Here is a 15,391-nt window from a genome sequence, read left to right on the forward strand (position 1 = left end):
GTCTGTATTGTTGTGTGGGAGTGAGCTTGATTAAGTCTTAATTAAGTATGTCTGTATGGCTGTGTGGGAGTGAGCTTGATTAAGTCTTAATTATGTCTGTATGGTTGTGTGGGAGTGAGCTTGATTAAGTCTTAATTAATTATGTCTGTATGGTTGTGTGGGAGTGAGCTTGATTAAGTCTCAATTAAGTATGTCTGTATTGTTGTGTGGGAGTGAGCTTGATTAAGTCTTAATTAAGTATGTCTGTATGGTTGTGTGGGAGTGAGCTTGATTAAGTCTTAATTAAGTATGTCTGTATGGTTGTGTGGGAGTGAGCTTGATTAAGTCTTAATTAAGTATGTCTGTATGGTTGTGTGGGAGTGAGCTTGATTAAGTCTTAATTAAGTATGTCTGTATTGTTGTGTGGGAGTGAGCTTGATTAAGTCTTAATAAAGTATGTCTGTATGGTTGTGTGGGAGTGAGCTTGATTAAGTCTTAATTAAGTATGTCTGTATGGTTGTGTGGGAGTGAGCTTGATTAAGTCTCAATTAAGTATGTCTGTATTGTTGTGTGGGAGTGAGCTTGATTAAGTCTTAATTAAGTATGTCTGTATGGTTGTGTGGGAGTGAGCTTGATTAAGTCTTAATTATGTCTGTATTGTTGTGTGGGATTGAGCTTGATTAAGTCTTAATTAAGTATGTCTGTATGGCTGTGTGGGAGTGAGCTTGATTAAGTCTTAATTATGTCTGTATGGTTGTGTGGGAGTGAGCTTGATTAAGTCTTAATTAATTATGTCTGTATGGTTGTGTGGGAGTGAGCTTGATTAAGTCTCAATTAAGTATGTCTGTATTGTTGTGTGGGAGTGAGCTTGATTAAGTCTTAATTAATTATGTCTGTATTGTTGTGTGGGAGTGAGCTTGATTAAGTCTTAATTAAGTATGTCTGTATGGTTGTGTGGGAGTGAGCTTGATTAAGTCTTAATTAATTATGTCTGTATGGTTGTGTGGGAGTGAGCTTGATTAAGTCTTAATTAAGTATGTCTGTATGGTTGTGTGGGAGTGAGCTTGATTAAGTCTTAATTAAGTATGTCTGTATGGTTGTGTGGGAGTGAGCTTGATTAAGTCTTAATTAAGTATGTCTGTATTGTTGTGTGGGAGTGAGCTTGATTCAGTCTTAATTATGTCTGTATGGTTGTGCGTGCCGGCGTGTGTGTTCATGTATATTTGTGTGTACATGTATATTTGTGTGTGTGTGTGTGTGTGCGTGTGTGCGTGCGTGCGTGCGTGCGTGCGAATGAGTGAGTGCCGTGCAGAGACAGGCCAAGCCAGTCAGTTGATGGTTGGCTGGTCATGAAGAGGCAGAATTCATTATCCCTTCAGCAGCCCTCACACTTTAATTAGTGCCAGCTGCTATGAGACGAGCACACAACCCAAACTCACACAGAACCAGTGTAAAAACACTCACCCAGTCCTGCTATGAGAGCTCCTCCACACACATTCCTGCCCTTTTATGTTTCCCAACAACGCTCTGCCAAGCTCACACACACACAAACACACAGCACCCACTATTCTCTCGCTTCGCCAAACGGGAGTCAGTCTAATCATCAAGTCTCTCCTCACGAAAAGCCTGTCAAATGGAGGGACTCCATAAGCCAAGTTAACCCCACCTCACTGCTACAGTAACTCTGTTTCAGATCCTAATATGTGTCATCACACAGGGCCTTCAGAGGAACAGGAACCTACAAACCTCCATAACACCTCATCTTAATATCACCCTACTGAACCCAAAGTTTCGTCCCAACTCACCGAACACCAGCACGTCATACAGCACTGTAGTGGCGCTCTCCGATCCGATGCCGTTGTCAGCGTGACACGCATACGTCCCTGAGTCGCCCTCGCCCGCCGAGTCAATCAGCAGGTTGCTGAGAAGAAAGCGCGTGTTGTTATGGAAACGCAGGTCCTGGCCGTCCTTGGCCCATGTGACCTGCGGGGTGGGAATGCCGCTGGCCACACATTCCAGAACCAGACGCTGTCCCTTAGTGACCATGATGGAGCGAGACACTGGGGGGTAGATGATATGGGCCGCCTCTGATGTTGAACCTGGAGGGAGGGAGGGGTTGTTTATCAATGAAGTCTAACTGGCCTTGTTCAATTCTTATTAAGAGGTATTTCAATGTTACAAATCACATCACTTTATCATGCTCATAATGAGAGTTTGGTCATGTTTGGTCATGGTGACTCACGGCGTATGCGCAGGCGGTCAGTGGAGGTGGAGGTCTTGACTTCCTGTGTGACAGGGTTGTAAGCAGCACACTTGTAAGGCCCCTCGTCATCCAGAGTGGCGTTGGCTATCTGCAGGTTCCCTGATGGCATGATCAGGTAGTTCCCTGTTCACAGACAGACAGAGGGAGTTTTTTTAAACATTGAGGCTACACTGGGTAGGTACTGGATAGTGATAGGCCAACACAATTACAACTGGTCCGAGAGACAATTCTATCGCTGTAATCCTTGAACATAGACAGGGCAAGTCATGTAGAGTGAGCTCCAAAAGTATTGGGACAGTGACCCATGTGTTGTTGTTTTGGCTCTGTACTCCAGCACTTTGGATTTGAAATGATACAATGTCTATGAGGTTAAAGTGCAGATTGTCAGCTTTAATATGGGGGGTATTTTCATCCATATCAGGTGAACGGTTTAGAAAACCCAGCACTCTGTCTACATAGTCCCCCCATTTTAGGCGGTCAAAAGTATTGGGACAAATTCAAAAGTTTAGTACTTTCAAAAGTAAAGTTTAGTATTTGGTCCCATATGCATAGCGTGTAATGACTGCATCAAGCTTGTGACTCTACACATTTGTTGGATGCATTGTCTGTTTGTTTTGGTTGTGTTTCAGATGATTCTGTGCCCAATAGAAGTGAATGGTAAATAATGGATTGGGTTATTTTGGAGTCGCTTTTATTGTAAATAAGAATAGAATAGGTAAACACTTCTACATTCATGTGGATGCTGCCATGATTATGGATCATCCTGAATGAATTGTGAATAATGATGAGTTGTCATACCCCTCCCAACAAATGCTAACCTCCCCTGTTATTGTAATAGTGTGGTTATTGTAATAGTGTGGTCCTTCTGTAGCTCAGTTGGTAGAGCATGGCGCTTGTAACGCCAGGGTAGTGGGTTCAATTCCCGGGACCACCCATACGTAGAATGTATGCACACATGACTGTAAGTCGCTTTGGATAAAAGCGTCCGCTAAATGGCATATATTATATTATATATTATAGTGAGAGGTTAGCATGTCTTGGGGGTATGATATAAAATGCTAACCTCCCCTGTTATTGTAATAGTGAGAGGTTAGCATGTCTTGGGGGTATGATATTTGTGCGTCTGTAACTTTCTCACTCATCATTATTCACGATTCATTACCGATAACCATGGTAGCATACACATGAATGTAGAAGTGTTTAGAAACATATTATATTCTTATTTAGAATAAAAGCGACTCCAGAATTATAGTGACTTGAGTATCCTGAGCGGGCTTAACCATTAAAGCCGGGACCGAGAGACTGAAAAACAGCTTATATCTCAAGGTCATCAGACTGTTAAATAGCCATTACTATCCGGCCTCCACCCAGTACCCTGCCCTGAACTTAGTCACGGTCACTAGCCTGGTACCACCCAGTTACTCAACCCTGCACCTTAGATGCTGCTATCCTGTGTACATTGACATGGAATCACTGGTCACTTTAATAATGTTTACATACTGTTTTCACCATTACATATGTATATACTGTGTTCTAGTCAAGGCCATCCTATTGAACTATTGCTGTACATACACTATTCTATCCTACATAATCTTCAGGTATACTACATATTCTATCCACTTACTGTCCACAATGTCTATTCATCCCATAACATATATACACTACATGACCAAAAGTATGTATATGCTCGTCGAACATCTCATTCCAGAATCATGGGCATTAATATGGAGTTGCCCCCCTTTGCTGCTATAACAGCCTCCACTCTTCTGGGAAGGCTTTCCACTAGATGTTGGAACATTGCTGCAGGGTCTTGCTTCAATTCAGCCACAAGAGCATTAGTGAGGTCGGGTACTGATGTTGTGCGATTAGGCCTGGCTTGCAGTCAGCGTTCCAATTCATCCCAAAGGTTTTCGATGGGGTTGAGGTTAGGGCTCTGTGCAGGCCAGTCCTGTTCTTCCACACTGATCTCGACAAACCATTTCTTTATGGACCTCACTTTGTGCACAAAGTTGGAAGCACAGAATCATTAAGAATATCATTGTATGCTGTAGCGTTAACATTTCCCTTCACTGGAACTAAGGGGCCCGAACCATGAAAAGTAACCCATTATTCCTCCTCCACCAAACTTTACAGTTGGCACTAGGCATTGGGTCAGGAGCGTTCTCATGTCATCTGCCAAACCCAGATTCGTCCGTCTGACTGCCATATGGTGAAGGGTAATTCATCACTCCAGAGAACACGTTTCCACTGCTCCAGAGTCCAATGACGGTGAGCTTTACACCACTCCAGCCAACACTTGGCATTGCGCATGGTGATCTTAGGCTTGTGTGCGGCTGCTCGACCATGGAAACCCATTTCATGAAGCTCCCGACAAACAGTTCTTGTGCTGACGTGCTTCCAGAGGCAGTTTGGAACTCGGTAGTGAGTGTTGCAACCGAGGACAGACGATTTTTGCACGCTTGGTGCTTCAGCACGTGGCGGTCCTGTTTTGTAAGCTTGTGTGGCCTACCACTTCACGGCTGAGCTGAGCTGAGCTGTCACAATAACATCACTTATAGTTGACCGGGGCAGCTCTAGCAAGGCCGAAATTTGACGAACTGACTTGTTGGAAAGGTGGTATCCTATGACGGTGCCACATTGAAAGTCACTGAGCTCTTCAGTACGGGCCATTCTGCTGCCAATGATGGTCTATGGAAAATGCATGGCTGTGTGCTTGACTTTATACACCTGTCAGCAACAAGTATGGTTGAAATAGCCGAATCCACTAAGTTGAAGGGGTTTCCACATACTTTTGTAAATATATATATACACTACTGGTCAAAAGTTTTAGAACACCTACCCATTCAAGGGTTTTTCTTTATTGTTACGATTTTCTACATTGTAGAATAATAATGAAGACATCAAAACTATGAAATAACACATGGATTCATGTAGTAACCAAAAAGTGTTTAACAAATAAAATATATTTGAGATTTGAGATTCTTCAAATAGCCACCCTTTGCCTTGATGACAGCTTTGCACACTCTTGGCCTTTCCAACAGTCTTGAAGCAACACATGTGGAGATCATCCGCTCACCTACTCTGCATCTCACAAAGACTCATCAGACCAAAGGACAGATTTCCACCGGCCTAATGTCCATTGCTTATGTTTCTTGAACCAAGCAAGTCTCTTCTTCTTATTGGTGTCCTTTAGTAGAGGTTTATTTGCAGCAATTCGACCATGAAGGCCTGATTCACGCAGTCTCCTCTGAACAGTTGCTGTTGAGATGTGTCTGTTGCTTGAACTCTGTGAAGAATTTATTTGGGCTGCAATTTCTGAGGCTGGTAACTCTAATGAACTTATCCTCTGCAGCAGAGGTCTTCCATTCCTATGGCGGTCCTCATGAGAGCCAGTTTCATCATGGCGCTTGATGATTTTTGCGACTGCACTTGAAGAAACTTTCAAAGTTCATAAAATGTTCTGTATTGACTGACCTTCATGTTTTGATGGACTGTCTTTTCTCTTTGCTTATTTGAGCTGTTCTTGCCATAATATGGACTTGGTCTTTTACCAAATAGGGCTATCTTCTGTATACCACCCATACCTTGTCACACAACACAACTAATTGGCTCAAACACATTAATAATGAAAGAAATTCCATAGATGACCTTTTAACAAGGCACACCTGTTAATTGAAATGCATTCCAGGTGACTATCTCATGAAGCTGGTTGAGAGAATGCCAAGTGTGTACAGAGCTGTAATCAAGGCAAAGGGTGGCTACTTTGAAGAATCTCAAGTCTCAAATATATTTGTATTTGTTTAACACTTTTCTGGTTACGACATGATTCCATGTGTTATTTCCGTTTTGATGTCTTCACTATTATTATACAATGTTTGAAATAATGAAAATAAATCAAATCCTTGAATGAGTAGGTGTCCAAACCTTTGACTGGTACTGTATATATATTTATTTATACTCCGGACTCCAACATTGCTCATACTAATATTTCGATATTTCCTAATTCCATTATTTTACTTTTTGATGTGTGTATTGTTGTGTATTGTTAGATATTACTGCACTGTAGGAGCTAGGAACACAAGCATGTTTAGCACATCTGCTAAACATGTGTATGCGACCAATAAAATGTGATTTGATTTGATTTAGGCCTACAGCACTTTCAACAACAGAGTGCACTGTCAGCACCAGCCACATGGTGGTGTCCTTGAGTCTCACAGAGAGACAGCCCGTGGACTCCTCAACGTGATTATCATTTCCCTCTCTCACTGTAAGCCACACATCCCCTCTTAAGGCTCCCAGCCATCTACATATCAGCCACAGAGAGGGCCTTTTTCTCTCAAATAGCTCAAGAAATAAATGGTTGCAAAATAAACAAGAGTATTCCCATGTTTCAACATTACCCAGATAATTGCCTGCAGTTTAATGATGGGCCAGATAGCTCGGATAGATACAGCATTCCAGTAATCCAGGGAAAGATATAGTGAAAGAGAGAGAGATAAAGAGAGGGGGAGCGAAAGAGAGAGAGAATGCCAAAGAGAGAGAAAAAGTATTAATTACAGTAGAGTACAAGGAGAGAGAAAGAGGGAGGAATTGAGAGGGGGATATAATGCAAACTAGACAGGGAGAGAGAATAGGCCTGTAACAGAATGATCGATCCATACCCTTGGAGGTCTCGAGCCACTCCTGTTTGACACTGTAGCGGACCTGTGCCTTGGGCTGGCTCTCAGGGAGGTGACATACGATCACAGCTGTGTTCCCCTCATCCACCTCAATGTCCTGCTGGTCGTCTTGTTCAAAGTCACGCAACTCTGAAATACAGGGAGGACAAGAAAGAGGTCAGGAGAGACACTAACACACAAAGATACACATAAACATGTCCCACCATGGAGCCAACCCTGTCAGAGCACCACAGAAGCTCTCCCATAAACACAATTGCGGAATATACACACATTTGCTTCCTCAACCCAGCCAGCCTGTGTAAGTACTCCAGTCTGTAGTCCATCAATCTGGAGCAGGATGACAACACAATAACTATGAAATGGGAAGATGGGAACTACTAAAATGGGCATTCCAATTCAAGGCAATATTCTATAACAGTGCAAATGGACCAGTCCAGCGGCCATATTGGGCTGTACCATTCTAGACTGTTTGATTCATTCTACTTCTATGAATAGAGCATGTGTGTGTGTGTGTCAGAGCAGAGCTGAGCAGGGGGCTGACTGTGGGACAGAGACTGAGGCCCTGCCTGGTTAGTGGTTGGTTACTGTGGGAAACTGGAGAGGGATTACTGGAGGGCCATGTGCTCCCACTCTGTCCTGCAGACACACAGTCTGCACAGCACAGACACTGGGCTGACCTGTAACCCCTCACCCCCCTCAGAGGGGGCTGCAGGGGCTGGACCAGGGGTCAGAGGTGAGCGGTGCCTGCCTCTGGAGTTTCAGGGAAAGAACAACCAGTTTGGATTGGGAGGAAATTGCGCTGCTAGGCTTTAGAACGCTGATGTCAGAGTAGGGGAGTAGACTACATGATATTTAAGTGTTGAGGGAGAGAGAGAGAAGGGGGAAGAGAGAGAAAGAGAAAGAAAACAGTTTAATAGGGAGAAAAATAGAGAAGTGGAAAGAGGGAACATTCAACAGCAATGATCAGAGCTGTAGTGTATGCTAGAGGCAGGGAATCCAGCTGTAGTGTATGCTAGAGGCAGGGAATCCAGCTGTAGTGTATGCTAGAGGCAGGGAATCCAGCTGTAGTGTATGCTAGAGGCAGGGAATCCAGCTGTAGTGTATGCTAGAGGCAGGGAATCCAGCTGTAGTGTATGCTAGAGGCAGGGAATCCAGCTGTAGTGTATGCTAGAGGCAGGGAATCCAGCTGTAGTGTATGCTAGAGGCAGGGAATCCAGCTGTAGTGTATGCTAGAGGCAGGGAATCCAGCTGTAGTGTATGCTAGAGGCAGGGAATCCAGCTGTAGTGTATGCTAGAGGCAGGGAATCCAGCTGTAGTGTATGCTAGAGGCAGGGAATCCAGCTGTAGTGTATGCTAGAGGCAGGGAATCCAGCTGTAGTGTATGCCAGAGGCAGGGAATCCAGCTGTAGTGTATGCTAGAGGCAGGGAATCCAGCTGTAGTGTATGCTAGAGGCAGGGAATCCAGCTGTAGTGTATGCTAGAGGCAGGGAATCCAGCTGTAGTGTATGCTAGAGGCAGGGAATCCAGCTGTAGTGTATGCTAGAGGCAGGGAATCCAGCTGTAGTGTATGCTAGAGGCAGGGAATCCAGCTGTAGTGTATGCTAGAGGCAGGGAATCCAGCTGTAGTGTATGCTAGAGGCAGGGAATCCAGCTGTAGTGTATGCTAGAGGCAGGGAATCCAGCTGTAGTGTATGCTAGAGGCAGGGAATCCAGCTGTAGTGTATGCTAGAGGCAGGGAATCCAGCTGTAGTGTATGCTAGAGGCAGGGAATCCAGCTGTAGTGTATGCTAGAGGCAGGGAATCCAGCTGTAATGTATGCTAGAGGCAGGGGAATCCAGCTGTAGTGTATGCTAGAGGCAGGGAATCCAGCTGTAGTGTATGCTAGAGGCAGGGAATCCAGCTGTAGTGTATGCTAGAGGCAGGGGATCCAGCTGTAGTGTATGCTAGAGGCAGGGAATCCAGCTGTAGTGTATGCTAGAGGCAGGTAATCCAGCTGTAGTGTATGCTAGAGGCAGGGAATCCAGCTGTAGTGTATGCTAGAGGCAGGGAATCCAGCTGTAGTGTATGCTAGAGGCAGGGAATCCAGCTGTAGTGTATGCTAGAGGCAGGGGATCCAGCTGTAGTGTATGCTAGAGGCAGGGAATCCAGCTGTAGTGTATGCTAGAGGCAGGGAATCCAGCTGTAGTGTATGCTAGAGGCAGGGGATCCAGCTGTAGTGTATGCTAGAGGCAGGGAATCCAGCTGTAGTGTATGCTAGAGGCAGGGGATCCAGCTGTAGTGTATGCCAGAGGCAGGGAATCCAGCTGTAGTGTATGCTAGAGGCAGGGGATCCAGCTGTAGTGTATGCCAGAGGCAGGGAATCCAGCTGTAGTGTATGCTAGAGGCAGGGAATCCAGCTGTAGTGTATGCCAGAGGCAGGGAATCCAGCTGTAGTGTATGCTAGAGGCAGGGAATCCAGCTGTAGTGTATGCTAGAGGCAGGGAATCCAGCTGTAGTGTATGCTAGAGGCAGGGAATCCAGCTGTAGTGTATGCTAGAGGCAGGGGATCCAGCTGTAGTGTATGCTAGAGGCAGGGAATCCAGCTGTAGTGTATGCTAGAGGCAGGGAATCCAGCTGTAGTGTTGGCTAGAGGCAGGGAATCCAGCTGTAGTGTATGCTAGAGGCAGGGGATCCAGCTGTAGTGTATGCTAGAGGCAGGGGATCCAGCTGTAGTGTATGCTAGAGGCAGGGAATCCAGCTGTAGTGTATGCTAGAGGCAGGGAATCCAGCTGTAGTGTATGCTAGAGGCAGGGGATCCAGCTGTAGTGTATGCCAGAGGCAGGGAATCCAGCTGTAGTGTATGCTAGAGGCAGGGGATCCAGCTGTAGTGTATGCCAGAGGCAGGGAATCCAGCTGTAGTGTATGCTAGAGGCAGGGGATCCAGCTGTAGTGTATGCCAGAGGCAGGGAATCCAGCTGTAGTGTATGCTAGAGGCAGGGAATCCAGCTGTAGTGTATGCCAGAGGCAGGGAATCCAGCTGTAGTGTATGCTAGAGGCAGGGAATCCAGCTGTAGTGTATGCCAGAGGCAGGGAATCCAGCTGTAGTGTATGCTAGAGGCAGGGAATCCAGCTGTAGTGTATGCTAGAGGCAGGGAATCCAGCTGTAGTGTATGCTAGAGGCAGGGAATCCAGCTGTAGTGTATGCTAGAGGCAGGGAATCCAGCTGTAGTGTATGCTAGAGGCAGGGAATCCAGCTGTAGTGTATGCTAGAGGCAGGGAATCCAGCTGTAGTGTATGCTAGAGGCAGGGGATCCAGCTGTAGTGTATGCCAGAGGCAGGGAATCCAGCTGTAGTGTATGCTAGAGGCAGGGGATCCAGCTGTAGTGTATGCCAGAGGCAGGGAATCCAGCTGTAGTGTATGCTAGAGGCAGGGAATCCAGCTGTAGTGTATGTAGAGGCATGCAGAGGCAGGAATCCAGCTGTAGTGTATGCTAGAGGCAGGGAATCCAGCTGTAGTGTATGCTAGAGGCAGGGAATCCAGCTGTAGTGTATGCTAGAGGCAGGAATCCAGCTGTAGTGTATGCTAGAGGCAGGGAATCCAGCTGTAGTGTATGCTAGAGGCAGGGAATCCAGCTGTAGTGTATGCTAGAGGCAGGGAATCCAGCTGTAGTGTATGCTAGAGGCAGGGAATCCAGCTGTAGTGTATGCTAGAGGCAGGGAATCCAGCTGTAGTGTATGCTAGAGGCAGGGAATCCAGCTGTAGTGTATGCTAGAGGCAGGGAATCCAGCTGTAGTGTATGCTAGAGGCAGTGGAATCCAGCTGTAGTGTATGCTAGAGGCAGTGGAATCCAGCTGTAGTGTATGCTAGAGGCAGCTGGGAATAGAGGCAGGGAATCCAGCTGTAGTGTATGCTAGAGGCAGGGAATCCAGCTGTAGTGTATGCTAGAGGCAGGGAATCCAGCTGTAGTGTATGCTAGAGGCAGGGAATCCAGCTGTAGTGTATGCTAGAGGCAGGGAATCCAGCTGTAGTGTATGCTAGAGGCAGGGAATCCAGCTGTAGTGTATGCTAGAGGCAGGGAATCCAGCTGTAGTGTATGCTAGAGGCAGGGAATCCAGCTGTAGTGTATGCTAGAGGCAGGGAATCCAGCTGTAGTGTATGCTAGAGGCAGGAATCCAGCTGTAGTGTATGCTAGAGGCAGGGAATCCAGCTGTAGTGTATGCTAGAGGCAGGGAATCCAGCTGTAGTGTATGCTAGAGGCAGGGAATCCAGCTGTAGTGTATGCTAGAGGCAGGGAATCCAGCTGTAGTGTATGCTAGAGGCAGGGGATCCAGCTGTAGTGTATGCTAGAGGCAGGGAATCCAGCTGTAGTGTATGCTAGAGGCAGGGAATCCAGCTGTAGTGTATGCTAGAGGCAGGGAATCCAGCTGTAGTGTATGCTAGAGGCAGGGAATCCAGCTGTAGTGTATGCCAGAGGCAGGGAATCCAGCTGTAGTGTATGCTAGAGGCAGGGAATCCAGCTGTAGTGTATGCTAGAGGCAGGGAATCCAGCTGTAGTGTATGCTAGAGGCAGGGAATCCAGCTGTAGTGTATGCTAGAGGCAGGGAATCCAGCTGTAGTGTATGCTAGAGGCAGGGAATCCAGCTGTAGTGTATGCTAGAGGCAGGGAATCCAGCTGTAGTGTATGCTAGAGGCAGGGAATCCAGCTGTAGTGTATGCTAGAGGCAGGGAATCCAGCTGTAGTGTATGCTAGAGGCAGGGAATCCAGCTGTAGTGTATGCTAGAGGCAGGGAATCCAGCTGTAGTGTATGCTAGAGGCAGGGAATCCAGCTGTAGTGTATGCTAGAGGCAGGGAATCCAGCTGTAGTGTATGCTAGAGGCAGGGAATCCAGCTGTAGTGTATGCTAGAGGCAGGGAATCCAGCTGTAGTGTATGCTAGAGGCAGGGAATCCAGCTGTAGTGTATGCTAGAGGCAGGGAATCCAGCTGTAGTGTATGCTAGAGGCAGGGAATCCAGCTGTAGTGTATGCTAGAGGCAGGGAATCCAGCTGTAGTGTATGCTAGAGGCAGGGAATCCAGCTGTAGTGTATGCTAGAGGCAGGGAATCCAGCTGTAGTGTATGCTAGAGGCAGTGGAATCCAGCTGGGATCCAGTGTATGCTAGAGGCAGGGAATCCAGCTGTAGTGTATGCTAGAGGCAGGGAATCCAGCTGTAGTGTATGCTAGAGGCAGGAATCCAGCTGTAGTGTATGCTAGAGGCAGGGAATCCAGCTGTAGTGTATGCTAGAGGCAGGGAATCCAGCTGTAGTGTATGCTAGAGGCAGGGAATCCAGCTGTAGTGTATGCTAGAGGCAGGGAATCCAGCTGTAGTGTATGCTAGAGGCAGGGAATCCAGCTGTAGTGTATGCTAGAGGCAGGGAATCCAGCTGTAGTGTATGCTAGAGGCAGGGAATCCAGCTGTAGTGTATGCTAGAGGCAGGGAATCCAGCTGTAGTGTATGCTAGAGGCAGGGAATCCAGCTGTAGTGTATGCTAGAGGCAGGGAATCCAGCTGTAGTGTATGCTAGAGGCAGGGAATCCAGCTGTAGTGTATGCTAGAGGCAGGGAATCCAGCTGTAGTGTATGCTAGAGGCAGGAATCCAGCTGTAGTGTATGCTAGAGGCAGGGAATCCAGCTGTAGTGTATGCTAGAGGCAGGGAATCCAGCTGTAGTGTATGCTAGAGGCAGGGAATCCAGCTGTAGTGTATGCTAGAGGCAGGGGATCCAGCTGTAGTGTATGCTGTAGGCAGGGGAATCCAGAGGCAGGGAATCCAGCTGTAGTGTATGCTAGAGGCAGGGAATCCAGCTGTAGTGTATGCTAGAGGCAGGGAATCCAGCTGTAGTGTATGCTAGAGGCAGGGAATCCAGCTGTAGTGTATGCTAGAGGCAGGGAATCCAGCTGTAGTGTATGCTAGAGGCAGGGAATCCAGCTGTAGTGTATGCTAGAGGCAGTGGAATCCAGCTGTAGTGTATGCTAGAGGCAGGAATCCAGCTGTAGTGTATGCTAGAGGCAGGGAATCCAGCTGTAGTGTATGCTAGAGGCAGGGAATCCAGCTGTAGTGTATGCTAGAGGCAGGGAATCCAGCTGTAGTGTATGCTAGAGGCAGGGAATCCAGCTGTAGTGTATGCTAGAGGCAGGGATCCAGCTGTAGTGTATGCTAGAGGCAGGGAATCCAGCTGTAGTGTATGCTAGAGGCAGGGAATCCAGCTGTAGTGTATGCTAGAGGCAGGGAATCCAGCTGTAGTGTATGCTAGAGGCAGGGAATCCAGCTGTAGTGTATGCTAGAGGCAGGGAATCCAGCTGTAGTGTATGCTAGAGGCAGGGAATCCAGCTGTAGTGTATGCTAGAGGCAGGGAATCCAGCTGTAGTGTATGCTAGAGGCAGGGAATCCAGCTGTAGTGTATGCTAGAGGCAGGGAATCCAGCTGTAGTGTATGCTAGAGGCAGGGAATCCAGCTGTAGTGTATGCTAGAGGCAGGGAATCCAGCTGTAGTGTATGCTAGAGGCAGGGAATCCAGCTGTAGTGTATGCTAGAGGCAGGGAATCCAGCTGTAGTGTATGCTAGAGGCAGGGGATCCAGCTGTAGTGTATGCTAGAGGCAGGGAATCCAGCTGTAGTTTATGCTAGAGGCAGGGAATCCAGCTGTAGTGTATGCTAGAGGCAGGGAATCCAGCTGTAGTGTATGCTAGAGGCAGGGAATCCAGCTGTAGTGTATGCTAGAGGCAGGGAATCCAGCTGTAGTGTATGCTAGAGGCAGGGAATCCAGCTGTAGTGTATGCTAGAGGCAGGGAATCCAGCTGTAGTGTATGCTAGAGGCAGGGAATCCAGCTGTAGTGTATGCTAGAGGCAGGGGATCCAGCTGTAGTGTATGCTAGAGGCAGGGAATCCAGCTGTAGTGTATGCTAGAGGCAGCTAGGAATCCAGCTGTAGTGTATGCTAGAGGCAGGGAATCCAGCTGTAGTGTATGCTAGAGGCAGGGGATCCAGCTGTAGTGTATGCTAGAGGCAGGGAATCCAGCTGTAGTGTATGCTAGAGGCAGGGAATCCAGCTGTAGTGTATGCTAGAGGCAGGGGATCCAGCTGTAGTGTATGCTAGAGGCAGGGAATCCAGCTGTAGTGTATGCTAGAGGCAGGGAATCCAGCTGTAGTGTATGCTAGAGGCAGGGGATCCAGCTGTAGTGTATGCTAGAGGCAGGGAATCCAGCTGTAGTGTATGCTAGAGGCAGGGAATCCAGCTGTAGTGTATGCTAGAGGCAGGGAATCCAGCTGTAGTGTATGCTAGAGGCAGGGGATCCAGCTGTAGTGTATGCTAGAGGCAGGGAATCCAGCTGTAGTGTATGCTAGAGGCAGGGAATCCAGCTGTAGTGTATGCTAGAGGCAGGGGATCCAGCTGTAGTGTATGCTAGAGGCAGGGAATCCAGCTGTAGTGTATGCTAGAGGCAGGGAATCCAGCTGTAGTGTATGCTAGAGGCAGGGAATCCAGCTGTAGTGTATGCTAGAGGCAGGGAATCCAGCTGTAGTGTTTGCTAGAGGCAGGGAATCCAGCTGTAGTGTATGCTAGAGGCAGGGAATCCAGCTGTAGTGTATGCTAGAGGCAGGGAATCCAGCTGTAGTGTATGCTAGAGGCAGGGAATCCAGCTGTAGTGTATGCTAGAGGCAGGGGATCCAGCTGTAGTGTATGCTAGAGGCAGGGAATCCAGCTGTAGTGTATGCTAGAGGCAGGGAATCCAGCTGTAGTGTATGCTAGAGGCAGGGAATCCAGCTGTAGTGTATGCTAGAGGCAGGGAATCCAGCTGTAGTGTATGCTAGAGGCAGGGGATCCAGCTGTAGTGTATGCTAGAGGCAGGGAATCCAGCTGTAGTGTATGCTAGAGGCAGGGAATCCAGCTGTAGTGTATGCTAGAGGCAGGGAATCCAGCTGTAGTGTATGCTAGAGGCAGGGAATCCAGCTGTAGTGTATGCTAGAGGCAGGGAATCCAGCTGTAGTGTATGCTAGAGGCAGGGAATCCATCTGTAGTGTATGCTAGAGGCAGGGAATCCAGCTGTAGTGTATGCTAGAGGCAGGGAATCCAGCTGTAGTGTATGCTAGAGGCAGGGAATCCAGCGGTGAAAACAAACAAAAATACAACTCCTTCACCTAACTAAACGTCAACCAGTCTCTCTTGATTTATTCTGTTTCACAAAGATGGCGGCGCTCCATTATTTTCAGAGGTGCACAGCTAGTTGTTATTCTTGGACCGTTCAACTCTTTGTCAAAACAGAAGTAACCAAGCCACTCATATACAGTGGACTGACTAGACAACCAGATATGGTTGTTTACACTTCAATGTAGATGAACACAGCTTAGTTAAGACCAGAGTTAAGGCATCTACTGATATAAACACAATAGTGATTCACTTTAGATGCTGACTATACACCTTTACTGTGGGTGACTGAGAATGCATGATGTTTTTTCATAT

The 15,391-nt window shown here is 47.2% G+C and overlaps 1 protein-coding gene across 2 annotated transcripts in view; it reads right to left on the reverse strand.

The window, feature by feature from the left end:
• The window catches only part of LOC118370088 (brother of CDO), a 61,598-nt gene that overhangs the window by 10,051 nt on the left and 36,156 nt on the right, over nt 1–15,391 (reverse strand). Inside the window, exons 4-6 of one of the 2 annotated variants that reach the window (XM_035754884.2) lie at nt 6,904–7,050; nt 2,222–2,365; nt 1,785–2,078 (exon numbers count right to left, since the gene is read on the reverse strand). In XM_035754884.2, the coding sequence (XP_035610777.1) occupies nt 1,785–2,078; nt 2,222–2,365; nt 6,904–7,050 (585 nt within the window). Of the gene's footprint in view, nt 1–1,784; nt 2,079–2,221; nt 2,366–6,642; nt 6,779–6,903; nt 7,051–15,391 lie in introns of those variants that run through there. The other variant, XM_052502838.1, reaches the window with a different exon arrangement.

Source organism: Oncorhynchus keta, chromosome 4 (assembly GCF_023373465.1).
Source record: "Oncorhynchus keta strain PuntledgeMale-10-30-2019 chromosome 4, Oket_V2, whole genome shotgun sequence".
NCBI lineage: Eukaryota > Metazoa > Chordata > Actinopteri > Salmoniformes > Salmonidae > Oncorhynchus > Oncorhynchus keta.